The sequence below is a fragment of the Sabethes cyaneus genome, chromosome 3 (assembly GCF_943734655.1).
Source record: "Sabethes cyaneus chromosome 3, idSabCyanKW18_F2, whole genome shotgun sequence".
Taxonomy (NCBI): Eukaryota; Metazoa; Arthropoda; class Insecta; order Diptera; family Culicidae; genus Sabethes; species Sabethes cyaneus.
Window position 1 is genome coordinate 140360646 of NC_071355.1, and position 27761 is coordinate 140388406.

Sequence of the window (27761 nt, forward strand, 5' to 3'; positions counted from 1 at the left end):
CTGGTTTGACGCAAATTCTATCATCCATCATCACGCAATCGAACTTCGTCAGCACAGTATACAGCTTCCAGGATAGAGATTTCCGTCTTAACCAAATTAATTACAAGGTTGGTCAATCCCAGAAACGATTTGAAATTCTGTGCTACATCCACTTTATCAATTGCAGGAAATATTACAGCATAGGAAATATATTGCAATGAGAATAATCCTTAAATGTTCGTCAAAAAGATCACAGTAAAATCAGTTGATTTGAAAAAAAGATTTCACCCTTAAAATTTCATACCTTTCCTACACCGCGTCAAATCAACAGTGGTGCGAATGTTCAGAACAATGTGCTATACAATCGCATATAAGAATGGGAGTGTGTAAGCGCGATGTGGAATTGAAGAGTCCTCCAAAAGTTGTCTAGCTCATTACCATTCTCTGTCTGCGTTCACGAGCGCTCTTTTGTCCCATGCCCATTCAACACTGAGGTAAACCTGATATAGCTATCCTAGCGGCGTGCTGAAACCTGTTTCAAAAGTAAAATTATTGATTTTGCTCAATAATTTTTTTAATATAAAAAGCAACAATAAATTTCATTTCTTATTCTAGTACTATCTACAGTATTTAAAAGCATAGCACATCGCTCCACTGACAAAACCTCCCAGCCGCCAGTCGACCACACGATAGCTGAATTATTAGATCAGCATCATATCCTGAGATCAATCCGAAGGTCGTCCTTCAAACTTGAACCTATTTTGAACGATAAATAAGCAGCTATTAACAGCTGAAACCGAAAACTTGTCGTTAAAAGCAGTGCTTTCATGCCTTTGCAACCCGAGAAAAGCAAGCAGGTATAAAGCCAAGTGGACGAGCAACGCACGAAGTAAGAATGTACATTACCCACAAGTCGAACCGACTGCAAAAATGTTGCATGGAACTGGCGGAACAGCACCCCCAAAAGTGTTTTTTAGTTTGTGCACGTAAGAGCAACAGAGTTAAGCGCATTAAAGGTTAATGTAATGCACCAATGGTTCCCCAAAAGCAACAAAAAATCGCCAAGGATCGCATAATTTTCTTCTTTTACAGTATTTCCTTCTGCTTCTTGTGGCCATCTGGAATACTTCATCAAAATGTATTCAACGTCGAATCCTGTATCGCATATAATGGTTTCTAAGGTTGTTCTATCACCAGAAAACAGGAAGTGAAACCCGGAAAAAACCACACAAGGGGTTTAAAGGAAAAATAACTCTACACAAAACACGTCTCAACGTTTTCCGAGAGTATGGAATTAATTTTATACATCATAATGCGAAATCATACTCGCAGTTTCGCAAACATTATGCTCCAAGAACCTTTCTGAGGGTAAACAAAATTAAACAAACTTCAAACGTGAGTTGGCTTGAACTTTTTTAGTGTGGATTACTAATGAGAGATTTACTAAACTGATCAAGAACAACGATTAATTGTTCTAAAAATATTTTAAAACTTCTATTATTAGCTTGGCATCGTTAAAAAGAAACAAACCCACATTCTACTGTAACATGCACCCCCAACACATAGTCTCGCGCATGCCTGCGGCTGGAGGCCCAGAGTTTCCTTCGACAGCGGCTGCAACTTCAAGGTTCACGAACCCCGTGAACCGTAAATGAACAAAAAAAAGATACACTCTTGAAAGAAAAGCGACAGTTTAGATCTGCCGGCTTCAGGAAGCAGGAACTCTTTCTGCAAAGCATATAGCCGATGTGCACGTTAGCCAGTCAGTCGGTGGAGTGAGTGAATCATTCTCCTGTTTTATGCCAAACCACTCACCGCCACCCACAGCGTCTTCATGCGTTATGCTCAGTGTCTCGCCGTTTCCAAATAGTAACGAACCGTTCATTCATAAGTTTAATATCTCTTTCGCTCTCATTTTCATTCTCTGGATGTCCAAACCATGCTCTGACACCCACAGAGGTTGCTTGCTTTGGCTATTCTTTCGAAGGCCTCACTTTTAGTTTTCAGACCTCATAATAAAAGGTAACGAATTGAAACTAAGCAGCGGAAGCTTTGCTGCTTTTAGAATGAAGAAGAACGCTAAAGAAAAATTTTCCAAAAAGAGGAAAACCATGGAAGCATCTCATTATAATATGCACTAAACACGAGGAACAAAGAGAGTTAGTAAAAGAATCACGCTTAAAACATGTGGATAAAAGATATGTCCAGCGTTGCAAAGTTTTGTTGATGTTGTTACGTTTCAGCTTATCATTTCGGCTTCTTGCTTGCTTGTTTGAATTCGATTGCCCGCTTAAAAGGCTTTCCGGTTGTGGCCTACAAATTGCTTGTACGCAACACATGAGAATGAAACTATTACATAGTGATGCTACACTACCAGGCATTTTTCAATGCATTGTTCGACAGTCTGCTTCCAGCGCTGTGTTGGATAACTTTGTTAGGATATAACTCGAGGACTGTATTCTCTTTGCTGGAAAGATAAAAACTTTAGTTTCTGCTGTTCTCTCTTTATTTATTTGAAACGTGTCAATGTTATCAGCTTCTGGGAAAAAGTTTCTTTTACGGTTTGCATGTACATTCATTCAACATGTCACTGACTACATAATCCTGGTTTACATTCATTGTGCATTCAACAATCATGGTACTGTCGGATATAGTGTAACTTCAATTCATAGCATTCTGCTAATGGCATATAGTGTAAACAATATTGAAAGAATATAATTATGCAAGTTCAAGGATTATGCAGTTCAAGGATTTGGGAGGAGTGGATAGAAGGTGCGGTTTAACCCATCTATAAAAAGCGTGAACGGCTCGATTGCTGTAAGAGCTTTAGGCGGGTTTTATAGCGCCCCGTACAACCACGAATCAAATCTTCACACTACGATAAATTCTCCAGAATTGTCAGGAGTTTAATATGCCCACGCATCGTATTTTCGTGGATTTCAGAGCAGCATACGGTACAGTCGAGCACGAACAGCTATGGGAAATAATCCACGAAAGCCGTTTTCCGAACAAACTGACGCGGTTGATCAAAGCTACCCTGGAACAAGTGAGCCCTTCCGAAACGTGCAGAGGGTTGCGGAAAGGGGATGGACTGTCCCGCATGTTATCGTTATGGAAGGTTTGACCCGGCGGCGGCGAGCGGGCATCAAAATGAGAGGAACGATTTTTGGCAAAAGTAGTCAACTCTAAGTCTTCGCAGACGACCTTGACTTCATAACTGGACCTCAGGACGACGGAGACAATCTATTACGAATATACTACGGACCAAACACGGAGACTAGAAACCAAATATAGGATAGGCCGCCGATAGCAATACGAGTAAGGAATAGTGCTGCAATTTTTCGACTGAAAATTCAAACGCCGAATAAAAGATAATTCACAAATTTTGCTTTGCTTTGCTGCTAGGTGGCTTTACAGCAGTTCACCGGAACCTTCGCTATGGCGGATCAAAACACAGACGTTGGCATATTATTTAATGCCTTGGCGATGAGCTCCTTCTCCATTTTGGTCTCAAAAACTTTGAGGTAATTGTCCGTTTGAGCTTCGCCTAAAAATTTTCTATTGGTAGCAGTTGAGAGACGTTGGAAGAGTTGGTGATCGTCAACGTTCATCTTCAACCGGTTCATCTCTTCTAGTGATCTTTGGGCATGATGGGCTAAGGCGGCAACTTTCGGTAGGTATTTCGTACTGTATCTTCGTATCTCCTCGTTCACCGTAAATTCCGAATTAAACAACAGCGGCTTAAACATTTTCTTCTCGCTGTTCATCAGCCACATAAGGATCTTATTTGAGAACTTGACACGAAAAATTTACTTGTTGTTATCGCTTACCTTCTTGTTGGGGGACGTAAAGTACTCGGTTTTCTGCCAGTCATTGCCGTCCAGAATCAAGTAATTTTCATCGCCCATTATTACCACGACATCGTGCTTCACCGAAAAAATCTTTTCCACCAGCACCTTCAGCAGTTCTCTGGGCGATTGCCTGCTACTCAGACATAGCCAGCCTCAACTGACGCTTCCGCATAAAAATGTCCATTTTGGCCAAGTGCTTCTTCACCGTTTAGTCGGTTATTCCGACCTCCCGGCTCAAAGCGCGGAACGATGAGACCACGTTACGGTCGCGCAGCACTGTCGGACGGCCGGGATCTGGCCTTCGTTCAACGCTTTCGTTTTTCTCGCGGGAGAGGATGTTGTAAATGTCACATTGGCTTCATTCAGCAGATGCACAGTGCTTCACCTTGCCCAATTTCTTCAATATAGGGTGGAGCTAGCGCCCTTGGCGGGGGGTCAGTCTAACCGCACGCTACGGCGCGGCGCTGCCCATTGGTACTCACGAGCTCACGTAGAATTCATTCTTAGTATCATCGGATTTATCTTTTGTCGGTACGTGTACGTTGATAAGACTGTAGTTGAAAAATTTGTCCTTAATACTTAACACACATATACGGCCCACACCGGATAACTCGTTGCTTTTGCTTTACCAACACTACGAACCGAACTCCATGTTCTGCCTTTCTACTGTCCCAATACCTAATCTACGATACTTGAAAGAAGTGTCTACAATAGGGCCCAGCTAGCATTTTTATACGTATATAAAAGTTGTAATCAGCAGTACGTACAGATACATACTAATAAATCGTATTTGATGCGCAAAATTGGCATATCCGTACGATTTTGAAGGCGATATACGTGATGGGGAATAATTATACGCATTTAATCGAACTATACTGTTACTGCTGTGCTGAAAATCGTATGTGTGATAGTTACCATCATTATATACGATTGAAAATCAACTTGGGTGTTCTTTATTTAGTTTTAGTTACGATTCCGAATATGTTAAGAGTTATTTACGATAATTTTCGTACGTTGATGTACGATTTAGTGCTAGCTGGGTGTCTACTGCATCAAACTCCCTTTCTCCGAAAGTTGGCCACTGAGCTAACTGAATAGCTACGATCTCCACTCCGAGTCGAAGTAGCCCTCGAGCAAGCCGGTTCATGGCGAGTTCGGAGATTCCATATACCACGTATCCAATCGTTATGCATTAATCTTTTCCTTGTTCTTTGCCATGACCAATACCGATTGATCCGTTCCGTATTTCCATATTCGTTATTCGTGGTGAATGAGGGCTGAGGTATACTAAATAGCTCGCAGTTCGCACCTCCTAGCTTAGCTTTTCCAATATGTACATGAAGCATTTCCAGGTTTGGCCATCGTTCATCATCGTTTGACTTAGATTTGCGAGGACGCACAAAATAAAATACACTTTTATCATCGTCGTGAAAACTAGCAGTTCAGAAAAAAAAATGTTTTCTCAATAGTTATGAATAGTTTCGCAATCAGAAATGTTGCTTTAGGTCGCAACATGCAGACGCGAAAATAATCAAAGACTATGGAAAATGTGTCTTAATAAAGGCTATGTAAAAATTCACTAACTTGCTCCAAGTCATCATCAGGTTTGTAAGCATCCTGGAATATATTCATTATAATCTTGAATTATCATGTAACTGTGCTCTCAAATCTAGTATTAGTATATCGCCTCGTGATAGCGCAATACTCACAATTTAATTCATTTACAGATTTACATTTACAGAAAAAAAATACTCTAGACAAACTCCTTATCTAATCAATGCTATTGTTAATTATCTCTTTTCTCAATTATATTATTTCCAAAAGTAGCAAGCCTTAAAGCGTAGAAATATTTTTGGAAACACCACCAGTCTAAAAGTAAATGTGATGGCAGGAATATATTCAAGTTAAACACTAGTCTCACTGTGAAGTTGATTAAAATCCATAATGGAAAAAATGAAATTAAAGATCAGGCTCTTACAAACCTGTATTGTAAACAACTAAATAGGTAAAATTCTAAAAGATGAATTGCATGCGCCTATGATAGAATATTTAATTTCCTGTACACGTGGAGATCAGTCGATACAAAACTTGTTGGTTCATTACTAGCTCGTGGCTTGAATAGCTAATAACCGCTAGTAATGATGTCATCGGTCTACCGATGCAGTTGGGAACAACACACTCAGAAACAGTGCCGATCACTAGAATTGTAATAAAATGTTTGGTATTATTTTGCCACATTAATTAAACAGTTTTCTATCTTTGATTTAATTTTCATGGAAAACGCTTAAACTGAGTTCCTCACTTTATCGCAAATTTGTTCCAACATGAAAAGTTTAATTTGTATACTGCGAACACCAAATACCACAACAGTTGTTAGCGAGACACGATACCCAAGGGAAGAATTATGAAAAATAGCTCCAGAACAGGTTCACCTAATCCTTTTTCCTTCTTGTCAAGTAAGTAGCTACCACCCTGGCGTTGCGGGGGCGATACCCCGTCTATCCAGTTCGTGCTCTAGTGTGCTTTACTCACACAAAACTAGGGGGTAATGTCTCGTTGCGTTCTACCGGCAGCGTCTGGAAGAGTTCACTCACACCCATTAGTCGTTTGTTGGAACGTACCCACAGCCAAATCATCGCGGTTGCTAGAACCAAGAACGAAACGACTAGCAGTAATCTCTTCTCCTACAAGGATGCAATGCAGCATCTACCCAGATTCCAAAAGTAGACTATAGATATGTACATCGGGCAACCATGCGCACCCGTTGCCAGGCCACCAGTACAGTGCACTGCCGCAATCATAGATAGATAGCATGTGTGAAACTGTCTGGTCGAGATATATTGTCCTGTCTAAAAGAGCTTCCTCGGCAAACCGGCAGAGACGGTATGTGGTTGCCTTAGTTTGTGTCAGCTGGTGTTTGGTAAAAGTCTGACGTAACTGGTCATGGCCTTGTCCATTTCCAACATATACCACTTCCGTAGCAACAAACCTAATCAAAAAGTCCGTATTTTTAATGTCAGAAACAATCCCAGTTTATTTCAAACAAAATTTTCAAAAGGAGGTTCAGAGACGTTGAAATTACTTACAATATAAATATCTGCACGGATTCAAAATTTGTTTGTACTTTTTCTTCTCAATCAAAAACTAATATAACTAAAAACTGAAAACCGTCACTGTAGGTATATGGTTATCTTTCATACTTGTACTTTTAGCAGTCCAGCATCATCGTGCACAAAACTTCCCCACACAGACAGGTACGATGATGATGACACAGTCCCTCATCCACTCGTGAATTAATTACAGGAGCACCAAGCGTGCACAGTATTCTGGGAATTTCGAGAGTGCGATAGAACAACTTGTGTCTACAGCAAGAATAAATTCGAAATCAATTGTGGTCTGTGTGAATTTGGAACAGTGTTTGCATACACCTAAACTAAAACTAGAAGATGTGTTTTTAATATTGTGAGATTATCGAATTAGGTTTTGGTAAATTCTTTATACGGAAGCTGTGCTTTAAATCAAAGTTAAACCTACGTGAACATCAATTTGAATCAAACTGGCTGAGTAGGAAGCAAACCGTTTATTGGCAAAAATGTCTTTCACTTGTGCTGAGTCACATGTTAGTCTTTTTCGCTTTTCTTTTTATTCTTTCAGCAGATCAAACCAAATGCAGCATCCTACATAAGAAAAAATTCTCTCAAACTGTCGGGTAATAAAATTGTTGTTTTAATGGAATTGGCGTTTTAGTGGTGAGGCTCAATCTATAGTCAATACTCAATTTACAGTCAATCCATAATTGACTTAAATTCAATTCAATTCAATTCTGTTGTTATATTTTTTACAGTTACACTAGCAAAATACTTTTAATATATTTTATAATATTTTTTTTAATAAGCACTGAAGCCCGATTTTGAGAAAAATTTTAAATAAGATATATTATGAAAACTTATTACACTTAAATATGTGTGTATTCTATGTCGCCTGTATTTAAAAGGTAAAAAATGGAGTAAAATTATCTGGCATCAACGAGTTCCATTCCGCGGTTAACCTAGAGTGCAACAAATAACTCATCATGCTTGAATAAAAAGCATCGTGGGAAATTTGATCAGCACGGAAACGTACTAAAAATGCAATGACGAAAAATAGAAAAAAAAGGATTTATCCTTTTATTTTTTCATTCGTCCGCTCAACAAACCATCGAACAAATGCACACCCTGCGAGATTATGGAACGCGTAGGAAACTTTGTGTCGTCCGATCCGGCAAGACTTATCCAAATTGAATCAGTGGTCGAAGGTCCACTCTTGCAGAAATCGTTTTGTGATGTAAATGTTTGCTAAGCCAACTCACTCCCCCAGTGTCGACTATAAATACATTTTTTTTTTCAAAAGTGCATTTTGATTAGCGTGGCAAAATCGGCAAAACCATTTGCAAATGGATAAAACATGAGTTAGGCACAATCGTTTTTTGAATACCAATTTCTCAGAAATAGAGAGCTCTTCGGATGTGCGCTATTAGCCGTGTTGCAAAGTTATTAATATTAAGGATCACTACTGAATAAGTTTTGGTTTATTAGGTTTTGTAAATGAAAACCTAGGATTGCGCAAACCGCGAATTTTGAGACGAATATTCTTTGTTTTGAGCTACCAGCTAAACTAAAGAAACTAAATCGTCTGTTCCACTACAGGTATAAATAGTTCTTCGAAGTGACCACCATAACGGCGGAAAACTGTTCTGTTTTAGGATAACCATTGTATTAGGTTGAATATTCTTCGAAGTTGGTTTCCACTTAGAGCGATGGTTCAAGATCAAGATAAATAATCTTGAGACCAAGATTTTCCAAAAATTTGAATTCTGCTACATGTATCCTGAGAATGTCACAGTTTGGGAATCTTGACGCTAAAAACATTGCGCTCAGGAATGGACATTATCCGCTTTCCAATAAGAAAAGTCACAGGCACAGAGAAATCACCTGAGTGCTCTTTGGGGTGGTGAGAGGCCTGTAGTTGAGAACGTTTTCGATGTGGGCAGCTGCGTGTTCGTCAACCACGTAGGTGCGATACAATAAAGTACCGAATATTCGCCGAAAATAGTACTTAAATGATTTTATCCTAGCCTCCCACAACCCACCGAAATGTGGAAATCATGCCAAAATAAATTTGAAATTTATCCCCTCATCAAAGCTTCCATTCATCAGTCCTAAACTGCTTTTCATATCAGTGACCACACCATCGCGCCAAAGCCCGATTAATCAACCGTGTCGAACTTTTTCTATTCTTTCTAGCAGCAGAGAGCTGGAGTTGCTCTGACCGAATCAAGAATTTCTCCCCACTGATACTCAGTCCTGGGCTGATCGTCACCAATTCTTTGAGCATCTCGACACACGCAAGTCGTCTTTAACCTGGTCGAGCCATCTAGCACGTTAGGCTTAGTGGAGTTCTTGAAGAGAATGGATTTCAGTGCACAGTTGTCCGGCATCTTGCGACGCCGTAGTCTTCCAACAAAGCTAGAGTCTCAAGTCCGTAGAGGACTGCATGTCTAGTTAGCGTTTGTACACCGTCAGCTTTGTGCGGCGGCGTATGCTCCTTGACTCAAGCGTCTTGTGGGAGAAAAACTAGGCTTTACTTCCAGCTTGAATGCATCGTTGAATTCTTTATTCGTATTATTGTCGGCGGTGACCATAGGCCTTAAATATATGAACTGATCACCATCTTTCAGTTCATCGCCGTCAATGGTTATGTCCGTGTGACGCGAACGTTGTATACCCGATGTATACTGAGACAAAGTGAACGATTCACAGGCGTTGTACAGAATACAATAGCACGAGTAATGGAGGGTAAGGTAAATGCTGGTTGACAAAACCGATGCCTACCGATGCCGCATAGATAGTAGTGTCCCGATTGGCTACTTTGGCTCGCTAATGACGGCGAACAATAACACCAGCACACCTAAGGGCTTCACACGCGATTGCTGTCGCATAGACTAAGCTTTCGTTCAAAGCAAGACACCCATTAGACTAGACACTTGGAAAATATTCTAGAAAAATCCACGATCGCTTGTAGTTTTCGAGAAACTAGTACTTAGAAAGATCTTTGGTAGTGGATGGGAGAACGCAGTATGAAAGCGAGGAATGATCCTGAACCCGCGAAGCGAAGGCTGACGGTAAGTACACGGCGCCCAAGGATTTTTTTGATGTATAGGTACGTCTTACCGCAGGGTATCAATCCAGAATTTGGATTCAAGTCTCCAAAGAATGAAAGATTTTGAACGCTAATAGCTCTTCCAATTTAGAACGGATTTTGATGGTTCGCGTACCATTCAATTCATAAAAGATACAGCAATTGTATGGTTTTCTTGAGAAGATTGTTTTATAATCGCTACATAGTAAAAATCAACGGAAACTTTCAAGCTAAAATTTTCCCATACATTTTCCGTGTCGACGTGCGACGATTACATTCACCAAGCTTGTGGTGGTAAAGAAGCAGAACAAACCTGCGGCGGTTGTGTAGCTCTGCCTTCTTGACATGTAAAGACTATAGAAATTACGTAAAAAAAAGCAAAGCCATCATCGTTTGGCTTTTTGCTAGCTGCATAACGCTGCAAACAGGCGACATGGACTAGCTAATGTAAATCAATTTTCGTGCCTTGCCGGTTGCAACTGCGGAATGAGAGAGCAGGCAAGAGCGAATACGTTAAGATGGAAAATAATAGAATTGAATGACTTCTGCATGGCAAGTTTGCTTTTTGATAATTCACAGTGCGGACAAACGTATGCTAAATATAGTATTATTTGAATTTTAATGAAGTCAGATCAAGAAGTGGCTCTTATTAATACCAATAACATATTATTTTGGAAATTTTTTTTCCTAGAATTTTGTTAACCCATTAATCCCTACACTTTTCCCAACAGGGATAGAAAGTTGAAACTTTCAGGAAAATTCTCTTTTAGACCAACTAAGAAAAAGCCGCCGACGTGTATTTTTAATTTTGACCCTGTGTCCCGCAACGCTACCTTGCGAAAACGCAACGCTGGGCGTTAAGGGTATACCATTTTTGCATACCTTCATTATTATGCATATAAATACTTCACACTTTTTTACCGTTGAATCAAACTTGGGATTTTTTTGGGATTTTGAGTATTAATAAAGATTAAATGAACGACGAACATGTCATGTTTTATGATAGATATCGAAACATTTGGGTTGGAGACCAACTTTGCACTAGACGCATAACATGCAGTTTAAATGCTAAATTCATGTCATCGTAGATGATTAAATGCCTACCAACACGTTTCGGAAAGGTTGTAACATTCAATTTGGGTCCATGAAACTGTCGTTGCTGTCACTCAATTCCTCCAGATATTCCGGAGGTAAAGGTAATTTTATTACGCTCTTATCACAACGGCTGCTCCATCTGCCATCAGTGTTTGAAGCTGTGAATTCTATGTTATGTAAACTTTTATAATGTTTCCGGGATATTTTGAACAAGCGATAGATAAGATTTACATTCGTTTGTTTACTAAAAAGCAACGACATCAAATGAAACACCTGCAGCGAACGCACGAAAACAAACGTTCCCGTTGCAAATTTTGAATATCGTTTCTTCCTAGCGTTGCGTTTTCGCAACGCAAAGCTTAAAACCTATCCTAAAATTACAAAAATAATCAAAATTATGAAACAAAGTTTTTTTGGCAAGCAAATGATTCTTACAACTGATTAATAGAAGTAAAATCGAGTTTTATGAGCATTTTTCCTTAACTGTCTGAAAAATAGCAAACCCTGTTGTTTTGTCACAGCTGTAATTATGTTACTAGTAATATCTGACCTTCGAACAAAAACAGGTCGATTAAATTTTTTTCCAATCTTTCTTTGTTTCTCAGGGTTCAAGTTGATGTCTTAAACCGGGCCTTCTCTAGAATCGAATGAAAGCGCGTTGCGTTTTCGCAACGCTGGGAGGAAATGGGTTAAGGGGGCATAGTACTTTTTACACCATATTTTTTGCCTTATTTCAAATATTTTTTTCTCGATAACGCGAAAAGCGAACCGATTCGGGGTTTTTGCATTCAAAACATTGCACTTTATACTAATATTTACAATTTTGTTTGCATATGTGAACCTCTTCCCCCCTCCCCTACGGCTCCTTGAACATGATCATTCGAAAAAAACATGATTTACGGTACCATGGATTGGCGCTGGGGGGCTTATCCGAATTGAAAAATTCCAAAACGACATGAAAGTATATTAAATTATCTCGTGTTTGACCCATCCTTTTTTAAAATTTGAACGCATAACAAAATGGCGGGCATTCAAACATAAAAGTAACGTTAGTCGAAAAAATTGACTTTAAACATTTCTAAAAAATACAAAAATTGTAATATCAAAAAAAGGATGGGTCAAACACTAGATAATTTTGTTGGCTTTAAAACAAAAAAAAGAATCATGAGAATTGCTTGAGCCGTTCTTGAGATATTTATGGTACCGACTTTCAAAACCTGGTTTCGAGAAAAACGACGTTGAAGTTTTTATTCGCTGTGTAATCGCTCCAGACATGCGCGGTACAAATAGCTGTAACTTTGTCAATTTTTGGAATTCATCGAAATGACTTGAAACACGTATGGTCAAAATGTTAATCTTTCGAAATAATCAATAAAAAAAATTTCGATTTTTTTAAATTGAAAAAGTACTATGCCCCCTTAATAGCCGAATGCGTGAGGGAGATTTATATTCTAAATTACGGCAATGATTCGCTAATTGAGGGTTCGTCAATTGGACGGTTGGTTAATTGGGTATTCGTTAGCTGCGCCATGCTCCAACTTGAATGTTAAAATTCTATTGAACTTTTGAGTTTAGAAATGTTTAGACTAATCTCATGTTTTTAGTCTTAACCTTGAAATGCGGTCATACATATATATTAATATTTTTTGAAACGGTGGTTCTACAATTGTTGAAGGGACGGTAGGGGAAAGAAATGAAATTTGTTTGGTGAAGGAGGGGAAAGAGCGGAAAGGTGAGGAGTGGAGATATGGTAGCTACGCTTAACAAGTAGTCGTTTTGACTCCTACCTTTTATCCAATGCTGAAAGGTGCATGAGTCGAACCAAGCTATAATCTGAGATTATAACCGGACTCGAACCCACAACACCCGCCAGGGTAGGTGGCTTGCTGTTACTTGTACCTTTGAATCATACAGACGCTGGACAAAAGGAGACTGCAAAACCCACTTATCAAGATAGCGACGCGTCTGGTTGGGTTATAGACACAAACTGTGCCTGTATTATTTTACAAATTTGATAATTTTGCACATTTTGCCTCATCCCAGAATAAATTTACAAAATCTGTAGCTTGAAAGGATTCTCAGCACACAACCCCGGTGTCCCGAAAACGCTACATATGTAATCATATAATAGAGGCTCTTTAAATATGTACATATATACCACAACCCCCTAGAGGCCGCTCTTATACGGTAAAGAGTGGGCTACTAATTAGGTACACTGGTTCGTGCTCAAGTATTGATTCGTATGTTATCTATTATATTTAAAAAAAACAATACACAAGGGAAGTTTAATAATAAAATCACAAATCCACAGCAGTTGCGGTTGAGTTAGCAAATTTCGGTGAATGGTTCGCGGAATAATACGGGTGATGCAAAGACTTTTACTATTCGTAAGCGAGTTCTCTATTTATAATTCATGTTCACATCGCAATCAGGAAAGTTTTTTAGTGTCAACAATATAATTGCACTCTGCAAAGGCTATCTTGTCAGAAAGTCCGGCTGCGGAAAGAGGGTTGTAGTGCCCAAGCCTAGCTCCTATTTCCCACAAGTCTGCTGAATAATTATTTATTTTGCTTGTTAAACTTTTACAAGCATCAGTGAAGTAGTACTGAAGTTTGAACACTTTCGCAAGAATATCCTCTCATATTAAGTTTTTGTTTTTAAAATACTTGGAGCGGCGAATGCATGATGCCATAACATCGGAATATATTTCCGCCATCGACAAATAATAGTTTTTTTTTCATTCATACTTTGTACATGTTTCCACAAACCATGATTCAAGCAAACGCACCACTTAGACGCAGATACTTATAGTTGATGCCATAGCATGTACATATTTACCTTCTCTACCGACCTAGTAAAGCAACCATACTGACATAGGCTGAGCCACCCTAGCCGGCTACCATGCTGGTTGATGAGCACAATTTTAATGCTCGTTTCAACACTTCTTCTACCCATTTCAATGACGGCGAACATTCGAGCGATGCAACTGTTTTAGTAATTTTTCTCCGACGTAAAGCAAATGTACTCAAAGAGCAGGAGGAGGAATGCACTAGAAGAGGGAATGGAGCAGTCTGGACTGTGACAGTAGCATTGAATCATTTGTCTGAGTAAACAGATTTTTTAAATTGAATCCTCGGCCAAATTTGCAAGCAATACCCGGTTGCTTCCTAGTTCAATGTACTGAGTTTCGCTTTGTCAGTATATCCTTAAAACCGCCTGCACTATTCCTGATAGACTGACGGTAGACGGCAATAGCAGTTTGTATAACTCGTTCGTGTGAAAACAGACAGAGTTCGAAAAGGGAGCGCTCATTTGGTTTTTCAGTCGCGTCGTCAACCATCTCCAAAGAAGAAGGTGACGAAAAACGATAAAAATTAATCTGAATTTATCTTTCTTCTCGCGTTTTCAGGTAAGTGATTTGCATTTTAATGGTAGCCAACCTTCGAGAGGATAATGAGCTAAATTTTCAGAGCTTGCTCGTCGCCAAAAAGGTTTATGACAAGCATGTATTTAGATATTTCACGCGTATGCAATTTGCAGCATGTCTATGAAGTCATGTCTCATACGGCTCTACAGACATGGTTCATGGTTCATGTGTTTACCGTTGAAAGCATAAGCCAAATTTTTCGATTACTAGCTAATGAATACAAACCGTAACCGTGAATATGTAATATGTAACAGTCTTAAGGTAGTGCTAGAGTGTTAACCGTGATACGAGAAACCTTAGCGAAGACAGGGACTTATTCATCATAAGTCCTGCGCTAAGTGGGAAAGTTCACAGCAGTGTCTGATTTCCAGCTTAACTGATTGTTTAGAAGTTCTCAAACACTAAACACTAAGCTTCACATTATAATGTTCGATACTGTGTCCCTTATAAACCCAAATATTGACGTCAATATGTATTTTATTTAGCACAAATTCAATTCAAGAAAGTATACTTTTGTATTGGCATTCTTAAGACTGCACCATTCCGTGTAGGTTGAACATCTATGCTCCAAAACAAAGTTCAAGGCAATATCGATTAGGAAAAATGCCACCCCATTTCTGTTTTCGGAAAAATTGATTCAGGAAGTCAGCTCAATAAAATGCGATTACTTTGGCCGAAAATAATCACATCCATTTACTCGTCTGACGGACGGAAGCTTGAATTTTGCACTGCAGCGTGATTGCTTTTCGTATCCTTTTTCCTCATGAAATCGACTAAGTCATTTACTGCCGATGCTGGTGGACGACTACCACCGAAGTGCCAAAGTTTCAGCAACCATATTTAACATCGCACTGATCACGGTAAAGACAGCGGATAATGAAGGAAAGTGGCAAGCACATTACTGCCTCCTTATCCCTGCCATACCCTTTGACCGAAGTCCGACAAAAAAGAAAGTTTACTGCTTGTTTTATACTTCTTACTTCATTCAGGATCCACGCTGTCGCATTGGATCGGTCAAAGAATATTGTAAAAATGGAGTCTTCAATGCAACTACTAGCCTGCCAAAGTGCTTCATCATCATCATCGTCACCGTTTTCATTATCTTTGGCTTTTGTCAGTTTCACATCCGAGTGAATGAATTCGGACGGCTAAAGTGATTATTCGATTTTGACAGTAATGGAAAGGAACGGTTCATGTGAAATTTAATGCGACAAAATTGAATAATAATCTACATCCTGGCACATGTTGCGCAAAAGATTAAATAAATTATGTTCCAATTAATGATATAAGGCTGATTTAGAGGGTCTAACGAAGTTATAAATGATTTCATTACCTTGTCACCAACTCTTGTGATTGTTATGGACTAGAACTTGAAAGTGATTAGTTATAACAACAACCACAACAACCATGAGCCGTAGCTCTATAGCGCCATAAGTACGAAATAGTTTTATACTTTCTTCAACATTATTGTAGATAATAATTAACACTATAATTGCCCTATTGCCTTTTCAAATTCTGTTTGGCTAAGGCGGTGTAGTCAAAAGAACAAAAATGAAGCAGTAAGTGTAATTCCAACATGGTTACTGGAAATGGTTCTTTTCCTGTTCAAGTTATTACCAGCGACCAAGCAATTTAAAAATAGTTTGAGTGCACAATCCAACACTAAGTGTTGGAAAGATTTAGTAGCTTCGAAATTCGGGATTGCACTTTGTACTTTGTACAGTCGTTACGCGTTACATTCTTTCCACCCACGCAGTAGCACGATTTTTCTGCTAAGCGGAAATCCCCATCATTTGAGACAGCTCTCATAATAATTACATAAACGCTTTTTGCTATTGATATTAATGCATCCAAAATTCACTTATCATTATCGTTTACTCTTCAACGCTTTGAATATTTGGTATTTAATAGTTCCTTTGTCTCGCTCAAGAAAGCAAGTGTGTCGAGGAAGATTTTTGAACAAATAACTCGCAGATATCGTTATGAAAGTATCCGGTGCTTATCTGCTTTCATGCTTTACTGATTTCGAAGTATGTACCTTAACTTTGTTCCATAGCACAGGACACACATGCTTATAATGAATCACAATCGCTGAATACACCTTCTGAAACCAGTGAGTGCAATAATGATTATTCATTCTCATTTTGCAGGTACTTTTACTATTTATAATTAAAAATGACGAAAAACTACCAGAGTTTTTTATTCGAAACAGTCAGTTTCAATAATTATCTCGTGATTACAATTACAATTTCAAAATTACAGTCGCTCTGCATATTAGAGACTGCTGCAAACCGTCTGTCAACAGTCGGTTATACAACTTACCGGTAACGACACACTGCACTGGTAGGTTTTCCCACTGGACCGCAATATCGTTCGTTTCGGTTCACATTAATAATTGTCTACTAGCAGTGAAATGTGCCATTAATCGATGATGGATTTTCCAGCAGAGAGCACTCATAATGAGAGGCAAAAGCAAATGCCATTCGTTCGGAATTTCCATGTCGTGCACCTGATGAAAGCCGGGCACGCCTCCGGCGGTGATAATGATTATGGTGCATACTGTGAAGGACAAAATGGAATCGGATGAGATTTATCTGATTTTTTTTAATACTTATAATAGAAATTAAAATGCTAGTTGGTGTAAGCAGAAATGGTGACAGTTTTTGGTCACACGCCATCAAACATATAAACGATTGATTTCAATTGATGCTTGGCCAGTAAGTACGACGATACTAGAGTCATGGGTTTCGTACAGAATCCAAGAGTTAAAACCATAGGCATTCGACAGGAAACTGGATAATGTGCAATGTACGCTAGGCTTTCAATTAATTTAAGTGTCTCTGGTTGAATACAACTTCATGCAGTTGTGCAATCATGCGTACAAAACAAAAATATGGAACATAGCAATAAATTTTAACGAACCTCATTTTGCATCAAAGCTTAATTAATGCCCAAAAATAATAACTCATAGCCATTGAATACCTTCAAGCACGCATAGTTTTCCGTTTCCATAATTTGTTCGTTTACAAAGCGCCTCCATTGAATGTGAGCGAATGGAGTCGCATTGCTTATTGTGCATACATACATCAATATTCTAGGAATTTTATGAATTTTTACACGATGAAATTTTGTTAATCTCCCAAAGAGATATTTACAAATCAGAGTCCTACATTACATTAAATAGAAATTCATATGTCATAAATCGAAAGAGAGCCAAATTTTCTTTAAAAACAGTTTTTGTTCTTTCTCCAGCACTTACAGAAGTTCTGGAACTGGATTAGCAGCAATCTAATTGACATGGTTGATTTATAAATTGTTAGCAATAAAATTACCTTCATCCGACGATGACCGACATTTTATTTACTTACACGTAATCAATCCGCAGTTGTTATAACGCAATGCGCGCAGATTTTTCTATTACGTAAATCGGCTAAATCCATTTCCACTTTTACTTTGAACCATCATTGGTTGTAATCTAGCGTACGTTATTCCGCACCAAACAATGGCATTTGCTATTGCAAAACGATTTCAATATGCTAATAACATTCCATCTCATTTACAAATTGCTTTGCAGAACCACAGACGATGTTGAAAAATCGCTGGAGCTGCTCGATAAGGTCCTGTCCGAGTTCGAAGACGAACAGGAGGTAGCACATGCTCCGGTCGAACCAGACAGCCCCTCGCAGGGTCATCAGTCTGAGGATGATGGATACATGAGCATGAATGGCCGCAGGTGAGTAGAGTTGCAGTGTGAATCATTTACTCCATATGAAGTCATAACATAGATTATTATGAGTTGTACATTTCTGGCGTGACCACACTATGATTTACCGGGTAACAGACTGAAACATTTGCTGATTACAGTCAGTTTCTCTTCTGGAATCAGTACTTGAGCATAAAAGGCACCATACTTTTTACACTGATTAAAGCTAAAAGCCATTAGTTGGATAATTCAAAGTACAATTATAGAATAGGTATTTTGCCGATAATTGTATTCTATATGATATTCTCTTCAAGCTGACATTTCAGAGTTTGTAGTGAAATAGTTAAAATTTAATTACTTTAAAATATTTTTTTAAAAACACTTATTTAAAAAAAGAGAACATTTTGAAGAAAGAGCATCTAACTAAATTCTAACTTCAAATTGTGCTAATAGATATATCAGATATAATGTTCTGGCTAAGGGCTCACTAAAAATTATGTCTAATATTTTTTTACTAATGCAACAATTTGCATATATTCTATTTCAGGCTCCGACTTTGTATTTAAATAATAATGAACTATCATGCCATACAGAAATCAATCTTATTTCCTCATTTGAAAGATTTACTATCTGTTAACAACATCTGTAAAAAATACGGGACGTTCCAATTATGAGCGTGTCAAGTGTTACATTTGTCTCGCACGTCTCGCTCACTCATTCACGTCTCATTATTTACTTACGTCTCATTTACTTACACACGTCCCACTCATTCACTTACCTTTCATTCAATCACTCCCGCCTTACTGTCACGCTTTTTCCAAAAATTATTGGAAAACGAAACGGAGAATCATTTATTTTTGTAAGTAATTTTTTGCACGTGAAACATCTACTAGGTATATAAGAGCCTTAGTCGGTCTGTAAGGAAAATCAATATCAATATCAATACAGTTTATGTTTATTAATACAGTGCGCATAAATAAAGTAGTAAGTATTTCTTTTGATGTTTACACGGAAACGCTCTCTGCGGACTATTTTGTATGTAAAGTTTATCTGTGAGCTCTGTCGAATTATATCATCAACTCATCAACCAATTCCAGTTCATCGCCATCAATAGTCACTGTCCGTGGGAGGCGAACGTTGTTTTCTCTTGATTGATTTTCAACCCCATCATCCTGCCTCCGCCATCCTAAGGTTCCTAGTAACGATATCGAAGTCGTCTGCGAAAGCTAGGAGTTGACTACTTTTGCTGAACATCGTTCCTCTCGTATCGATGCCCGTGCCCGCTCGCCGAATCACACCTTCAATAGCAATATTAAACAACAGATATCCATCCTCTTTCCGCAATTCACTGCGCGATTCGAAAGGACTCAAGAGTGCTCCCAAAACACGCACGTAGCACATCACTCGCTCCAGGGCAGCTTTCATCACCCGCGTCAACTTGTCCGGAACACCGTTCTCGTGCATTATCCGCCATAGCTGTTCGCGCTCGGCTGTATCGCATGCTGCCCACGATAATATGATGCGGGGGCACGTTGTACTCCCGACATTTCTGAAGGATTTGTCGGATAGCGAAAATTTGATCCGTAGTAGCGCGGGCCTTCGTAACACCCGCCCGATATTGCCCTGCTTTTTCTTTAGCTGTTGGAGATAGACGACGTAACAAAATCTGGGAGAGCGCCTTGTAAGCGGTGTTGATCAGCGTAATGCTTCGGTAATTATAGTAATCTAGCCGATCGCCCTTTTCAAAGATGACAAACCACACCTTTCATCCATTCATGCAACAACCTGACTTCTGGAGGAAGTCGGTCCTTGCCAGCGGCTTCAACTGACCGATTTTTCGCCGGATCTCTTCGGTATTGGCAGCCGGCACGCTGTTATCGTTTGTAGGCACTCCTAGGTTAACTTCCGTTCCGTCTCCTCCTGTTATAACGCCATTGAGAGAGCTTCCACCTGTCGATCACCTCACCCTCGTTTGTGATCAGGTTTCCCTTTCCGTCTCTACACGTATCAGGCTTCGGTGTGCATCCATTACGAAATTGGTTCGCCTTCTTATTGAACTTGCTGGTCTCTTTCTCTGTGTTCTGACTTTCCTGTTTTCTCTGTTTTCTGACTTTCCTCTTTTCAGTAGTTGTTCTAGCTCTACACTATATCTGTCCATCTTCGGCGCTTTTTCTTCCGTGGTCAACTCACTACGAGCTCATCGGTACTTGGCCAAATTCTCCCTCGTGGCAATGCGGAGATACTTTTTCCACTCGAGCCTACTCGAGGTTTCTTCACTTAGCACCGCGCTTGTGGCCTCATTGACGGTCGAACGTATCCTGCTCCATCCGCCTACGTACACATCCTCTCGTTGATCGCCTTCCAGCTATTACACGATCCTAAATCCTGTCCATCACTACAAAGCCCATTCACAGCTCGTTGGTAAAATCAAGCCTTGCTGCCACGGGTCCTCCATACCTTCTCCTTTTTCGACAGATCTCCTGCAGTGCTACGATGCCGCACTTTCAGTATCCTAACTGATTGAGCAGCACCCTGCCGCCACCCACGAAATTCAGCGATCTGCGGTACCAGATACCAGCCATCCATTCCCTATCCTTATTTCATCACATTTGTCCATGCCAAGTAAAATTATCTTGATTATTCGTAGTTAGTTTGATATGACTAGGTTGCCTTGCTAAGGCCACGCCACCAAGTCTCGTGATGTGGCTGCCATCTTAGCTATAGCACCGAGACAACACATTTCTTATAACAGCCCCGCCCGTAGTCAAACGTAGTCAAACGAGTGTAACGTAGTTCTAACGAGTAAAAAAGTGCGCATTTGGTTGAGGAATCAAGAATCCACCGACACCACCCCTGACAGAACCTTAAGTCTGGGAAGGCTACTCCTCGTTGCTACGCTCAGCGCCCGCATGGGTGCGTCCTTCCTTGTCCTTAGTTTCCACCAGAGTTGGTTAGCCGATCTCCGCTAAGGTTGCGCCTATTCCGGTTGGTACCACGAGAAGGTAGGGCTTGGAGTTGCGGGACAAGAGGCTTGGGATTACTATGGAATTTGTATTACGCATTATCCAGCCGTTCACCTACCAGGGAACGGGGATATGCAGGGGAGTAACAGTGTTAAAGTTCAATTCAAAGTTCAGTTCAAATGTACGATATAAAATTTATGAGTGTTCGCTTACTATATAAGAGACTTGTCTGTAACCAAAACCAAGCCCCTAGCAAGACACCCCCCTTGGTTACTTATCGTTAGAGGTATATGTGGGCCATTTTGGTCCCGTTTATTGTACCTGTTATAGTGACCCTAAGTACTAATCACATTAAAAAAGTATTTTTCACGAATAATATATAACATTAGGTAAGACATTTCGCGTTCGTTAGACGCGAGATGACGAGCGCGGGTTCAATGTGTAACGTGTAACGAGTAAAAAGTGTTTCACCTTAGGAAACACTAACAAGCAAACATTTCAAGCTTTAAACTCGAAGAAATTAAAGGCGCATTTTTGAATGAATTAGTTCAACAATTTCTTTATCTTGTAACTATTGGATTTCCGCAAACATTTCAATAAATAATTACTCTTCCAATTCAAATAACTCAATTTTAACTTAATCATAATGGCAGTAAACCGAATAAAACTGACTGCAATTCACCATCATAGATTTAGTAGAGGGTAGAATTTTGAAATAATCATAGGTACGGATTACGCAGTCAAATAAACCCTAACTATGCATTTTTAGCTCCCACTTGCCCCGGTGTACCTTAATTGATTTTCAGCTCTAAAACTAACATATATGCATAGGAGAATTGTGTAACGTGCCGCCCTCTGGCCAATTCCCCCCTCCCCCTTCGTTTTTTCCTAAACAAGCGAAATTAAAATGCAAAACCACCCAGTAACCTTAGTATTTGATGGAACTAGTCTACTATGCAAGTATGACAGTCACCACAGGCTGTAAAAACAAAACAAAAATAAATTTGTTTTTGAATAGCTTCCGATGTAACTTTTTGCGTCGTTTCCATAAGCTATTTTCTTGTCAAAATCTGTAAATAACCGATTGTTGCGATTCGATTGCGTGAAGTGAGCTTCAAAAAAATATCCTTGCCAAAAAAGACGGTATGAAACGCTTGATTCGCTTTAGCATTTGATATTTTTTCAAATAAGTAAAAGCTATTGGCCTGCCCCACTTGCGGTGGTGCAATTTGCCCCCTTGCAAATATCGCTATAAACAAGATCTAAGTTGAAGTCAATTGCCATTATGTAATTCAATTAGCATTATAGAGTAATCGTGGTGGGAATAATTTATTACCAACGTCCAAATTCCAGATAATTCAACTACGCGGTACAAAATGCCACAGGTGCAGTATAATGTAGAAAAGAAAAAGTGCACCAGAAGGCCGAAACTAGGTTTATTTTATATGAAAACACGATATTTTGAACACAACGGAAATAGTTTTAATTTCTAAAAAATAGAGTTGGTCTATCACTGGTAGAAATACTCAAATTACCGCATTGGGCATATTATACTGCAGGTGGAGCATTGTACTTCGCGCAGACGAGAAACACAACATTTAGGCGCCTTTATTAAATAATTTCTAGCATATTTATTCCACAATACTAAACGAAATAAACAATTGCAATTGGGTTTCAGTTCAAATACCAACATATGATCCTATTTATATTATACGTTAATATACGTTAATTTGCGGAAGCATGCCAGAGATATATCCATTTATTCTTAGGGGGGCACATTATACTACATTACCTTATGAGCAATATAATTTTACGCCTATGGCCAATAAAGATGATTCCTTGTTAATCTGATAGTCAAAAATTAATTTCTCCAAAGCATACTAGCTTGAAGGGGTCTGTAGAATATGTTTATAGGATAGGATATGATTCTCCTAAAAGTGCTTTCGGCAATTTATAACAAACTAGCTGACCCGACAAACTTCGTATTGCCACAAATTAACCTGTGTTGTACATAAATCATGAATCTCGGATGATCTTTGTCACAATCTCGAGTTTTGCAAGCCCCCCAGTGGGCGGCGCTTCCGACGGCGGGTCACCGGCAACACTCGCGACCGTCTCGTCCTGAATGATCTAGTGTTACTACAGATAGTTTTTGTGGTCTTGTATTGACTAATGTTTTATGGAAGAGTCTTGAATTTCTCGAGTTCGATTAGTTTTTGAGTTTCGCAAAAGTTTCTGTTTTATTTGTATGAGAGTCCATATCCCCCTACCACAGGGGTGAGAAGTCTCTAACTATCGTAAAATAAATTCAAGACTCCAAAATCTCCCACATGCCAAATTTGGTTCCATTTGCTTGATTAGTTCTCAAGTTATAAGGAAATTTGAATTTCATTTGTATGGGAGCTCTCCTCTTAAAAGGGAAAGGGGTCGTAATTCACCATAGAAAAAATTTCTGCCATCTAAAGCTCCCACATGCCAAATTTGGTTCCATTTGATTGAGTAGTTCTCGAGATAAGAGGAAATTTGCATTTCATTTGTATGGAAGCCCACCCTCTTAAAGGGGAGATGGGCCATAACTCGCTTTCTAAAGAAGAGAGGGGTCTCAATTCACTATAGAAAAAAATCTTGCGTCCAAAACCACTTACATGTCAAATTTGGTTCCATTTGCTTGATTAGTTCTCGAGTTATGAGGAAATTTGTTTTTCATTCGTATAGGAGCTCCCCCTCTTAAAGTGGGGAAATCCATAGAAAATATACCATAGAAAATATTCTTGCCTACAAAAACACCCACATGATAAATTTGGTTCCATTTGCTTGATTAGTTCTCGAATTATGAGGAAATTTGTATTTCATTTGTGTAGAAGCACCCCCTTTTAAAGTTGGGAGGGGTCCTAATTCACCATAGAAAATATTTTTGCATCCAGAAACCTCCACATGCCAAATTTGGTTCTATTTGCTTGATTAGTTCTCGAGTTATGATGAAATTTGAATTTCATTTGTATAGGAGCCCCCCCCTCCTAAAGTGGGTAGGGGTCCCAATTCATCATAGAAAAAAAAATTTGTCTCCAAAAACACCCACGTGCCAAATTTTGTTCCATTTGCTTGATTAGTTCTCGAGTTATGAGGAAATTTGTATTTCGTTTGTATAGGAGCCCCCCCTCTTAAAGTTGGGAGGGGTTCTAATTCACCATAGAAAATATTCATGCCTTAGAAAACTTTCACATGCCAAATTCGGTTCCATTTGCTTGATTAATTCCCGAGTTATGAGGAAATTTGCATTTCATTTGTTTAGGAGCCCCCCTTCCTAAAGTGGAGAGGGTCCCAATTCATCATAGAAAAAATTTTTGTCTCCAAAAACACCCACGTGCCAAATTTGGTTCCATTTGCTTGATTAGTTCTCGAGTTATGAGGAAATTTGTATTTCGTTTGTTTAGGAGCCCCCCCCTCTCAAAGTGGGGAGGGGTCCTAATTTACTATAGAAAATATTCTTGCCCTCGAAAACCTTCACATGCCAAATTTGGTTCCATTTGCTTGATTAGTTCTCGAGGTATGAGGAAATTTGTATGGTAGCCCCCCCTTTTAAAGAGGAGAGGAGTTATAATTCCCCTTATAAAGAGGGGAGGAGTCTCAATTTACCATAGAATAAATTCTTGTCACCGAAAACACCCACATGCCAAATTTTGTTCTATTTGCTTGATTAGTTGTCGAGTTATGCAGAAATTTGTGTTTCATTTGTATGGGAGCCCCCTCTCTTAGTGGGGGGAGGGGTTTCTAACCATCACTAAAACCTTTCCTGGCCCCAAAAAACCTGTACATGCATATTTTCATGCCGATTGGTTCAGTAGTTTTCGATTCTATAAGGAACATACGGACAGACAGACAGACAGACAGACAGACAGACAGAAATCCTTCTTTATAGGTATAGATTAAACAATGAGTGCAGCAAAATTTGTTATTCCAATTTTGTGATTTTAAGGTTTTATAAGAATAAATAATACTACTTATCTACTCGAAGGTCAAATTTTATCATAATGTTTTAACCAACATACTAGCATGCAGCACTGCATTGAAATGGCACATACTTCAGCGCCAACCAATCATGCACCCACTTATTATTGGATAAACCTTATTACGATCTGTCATCTCCGATCAATTTATTTCCAATTTCACATTACATCAGCATATCCTAGGTCGACGTTATTGCTAGATATTTCACCATACTCTTTCCATACGGTAACTAATATATGGAACAATCTCAAGTTCATACCTGTTCTACAAGCATGTACCGGTTCGATTCTATCATCTGACGACTATTACTGTGGTAATAAAAACTGCCTGACTATGAACGTGCAGTGAAATGATGGATATGAATCCGCTGATCCTTATGTTTGCATCAACTCTGTATGCCCATTCAGAACGATAACTTTTCATCCTAAAGCTACAGCCTGTTATTTGTTTCAACGGTTGGATTCCTGATGGTGATATGCCGGCAGAGATTGAGTGCATACTATCTACATACACACACAGACGGCAAGCATAGACATAGCGAAAACCAGCAGAATGAAATCGACAAGGCACTTTCACAAACAAATACTTGCAGACCGCTGTCGTTTGACTGTTTATGTTTACCTTTATCCAATTGCTCTCTCACAAGCTCTTTCCCCTTTCCATTTCTAGGGCAAAATTCGTACCTGATTTTCAACCGACTGACGAAGCAAATGTACCCTCGCCACCACTTCCGGTGCCACCGGACGGTAAATACTCTCCGCCATCGCCCGAGGAAGCAGAACGAATCATTTCCAATTTGCTACCAAGGTATGTCTATGTTTTATTACATGCTACGTTACGTCTAACTGGTACAGCGGGAAAAAAATCAAGACGCGTCCGTCAAGTGCTGTTTGCATTTTCCGGTTTGTTAAGTAAACTGCCGGTGTTGCGACGACGATAACCGACATCTCTTTGGTCCGTTTAAGTCGTTTGCAAAAATAGCACCCGTCTATATTTGTCTGAAAATCAAAAATTTAATTCAAATCCGGTCCAACTATTCTTCGAAACTGTATATTATAAGCTATGATTATTGTTTCGAAGTTAAGTCAACGATTTTCCCTTGTTATTCAGGCTTAACCTTGCCGTTATGAAATAAATATTTACTCTCACAGTAAATAAACTCAATCGCTTCGGCAAACTTTACGAATGGCCCAACCAATTGGTGTTGTTCATTCTGCAGAATTCCGCAAGCTGAGCATATCTCACCAAGCGTCTCCATCGGTTCGTACATTCCAACATGCATGCTCGCAGCTCAGAAAGGAACTATACCTATAGGTACCGACTATACTGGCTGAAATCCTAGACAAACTAAACAACAACCATTGGAGGGCGAGCCAGTCAAATTAGCAGTTACTTCCGTTCGTTGTTCAACACTGCCTCGGCCCTGCAACCTCCCCACCGGTAATAAATCGTGATCTCAATCACAATAAAGCAGTCTGCTAAGCAATTGTTGACAATATTATAGCCGATACCGTGACAAAGTCATATCAAATTACTCTGCAATCAGTACAGTGGCAGCGCGCGCTTTTATGGTTGCAAAAATACGACACTTTAGAGCCATCGTGGCAGCTTTTGATATTTGTGAAACTAATGTAAGGAGACGGACGACCAGTCGTGCGGAATAAAATAAACACATTTATCCTTACTAGGTTTTATGTTTACGTGCATGTACATATTTATTTGTCCTATCGTCACATCGGAACACGCCAGACGTTCGAGGAGGCGCTACACGCTATGAACCCTTCTAACCCATTTTCCCTTGCGTCATCACTGCCTGCCTGCACCAGGTGGTGAAAACTCGCCTGTTGGATAATATTTTCTCAATGACTTTTCAACCCGTTTATGTATAGGCTGACTTTTCAATCGTTGGCGGGGTATGTGAAGCTGTTGATAGAAGAGATTGAAAATATATACGAGAAAATGCATGTCATGTGCGGGAGTGGGGTGAATGAGATTTCATTTTTATTGGCTACTTGCCGGTGGGGTGCACGCCATACTAAACCATACTTTAACATATAAGCAAGCATATTCTATGTTTAGTGATGTGATTGCCATCAAGCAGATTGATCGACATAGCCTCGACTGAATTCACCAGCTGTTTGGTTTTATTCCAAGAAAACAAAAGCAGTCCCCCCTTAAACCGTGACAAGACTGCTTGCGAATACGCGTTCTATCTCGATATCATCATCTTTCCTCTTCTTTCTATCTTACGGCATCTGTGCAACATGTATAATCCATGGAAGGCCACCATGTTTCTTTCAATGTCGTGCAGTATAGCTCTAGATTCAAACTTCCACGCCATATTCCACTTTTCCATCAATTGGCTGACTATAAACTGAGTACTCTTCGGTAGAAAAAAAAACGATGTTTCATACCGACAAGTCGTCCTATCTTCAATCCTATCGAAACAAATTTATTTCAATCGTCAATCAATTGTTCTGTAGCTTCAAGTGCCACCACTACGACTATTGTGATATGATTTGTTTGTGATATCGCCATGCATATTCACTATGAAAACC

General features: G+C 39.4%; 1 protein-coding gene across 4 annotated transcripts in view; it reads left to right on the top strand.

Annotated features, from left to right (window-relative positions):
- LOC128743487 (putative uncharacterized protein DDB_G0277255) overlaps positions 1–27761 on the top strand; it is a 231913-nt gene that overhangs the window by 122046 nt on the left and 82106 nt on the right. For all 4 annotated transcript variants that reach the window (XR_008412302.1, XM_053840080.1, XM_053840082.1 and 1 more), the window contains exons 4-5: positions 18104–18262; positions 25873–26010. Coding sequence is in view for 3 of the 4 variants with exons in the window: in XM_053840080.1 (XP_053696055.1) it covers positions 18104–18262; positions 25873–26010 (297 nt within the window). In the remaining variant the exon portion in view is untranslated. The remainder of the gene's footprint in view (positions 1–18103; positions 18263–25872; positions 26011–27761) is intronic.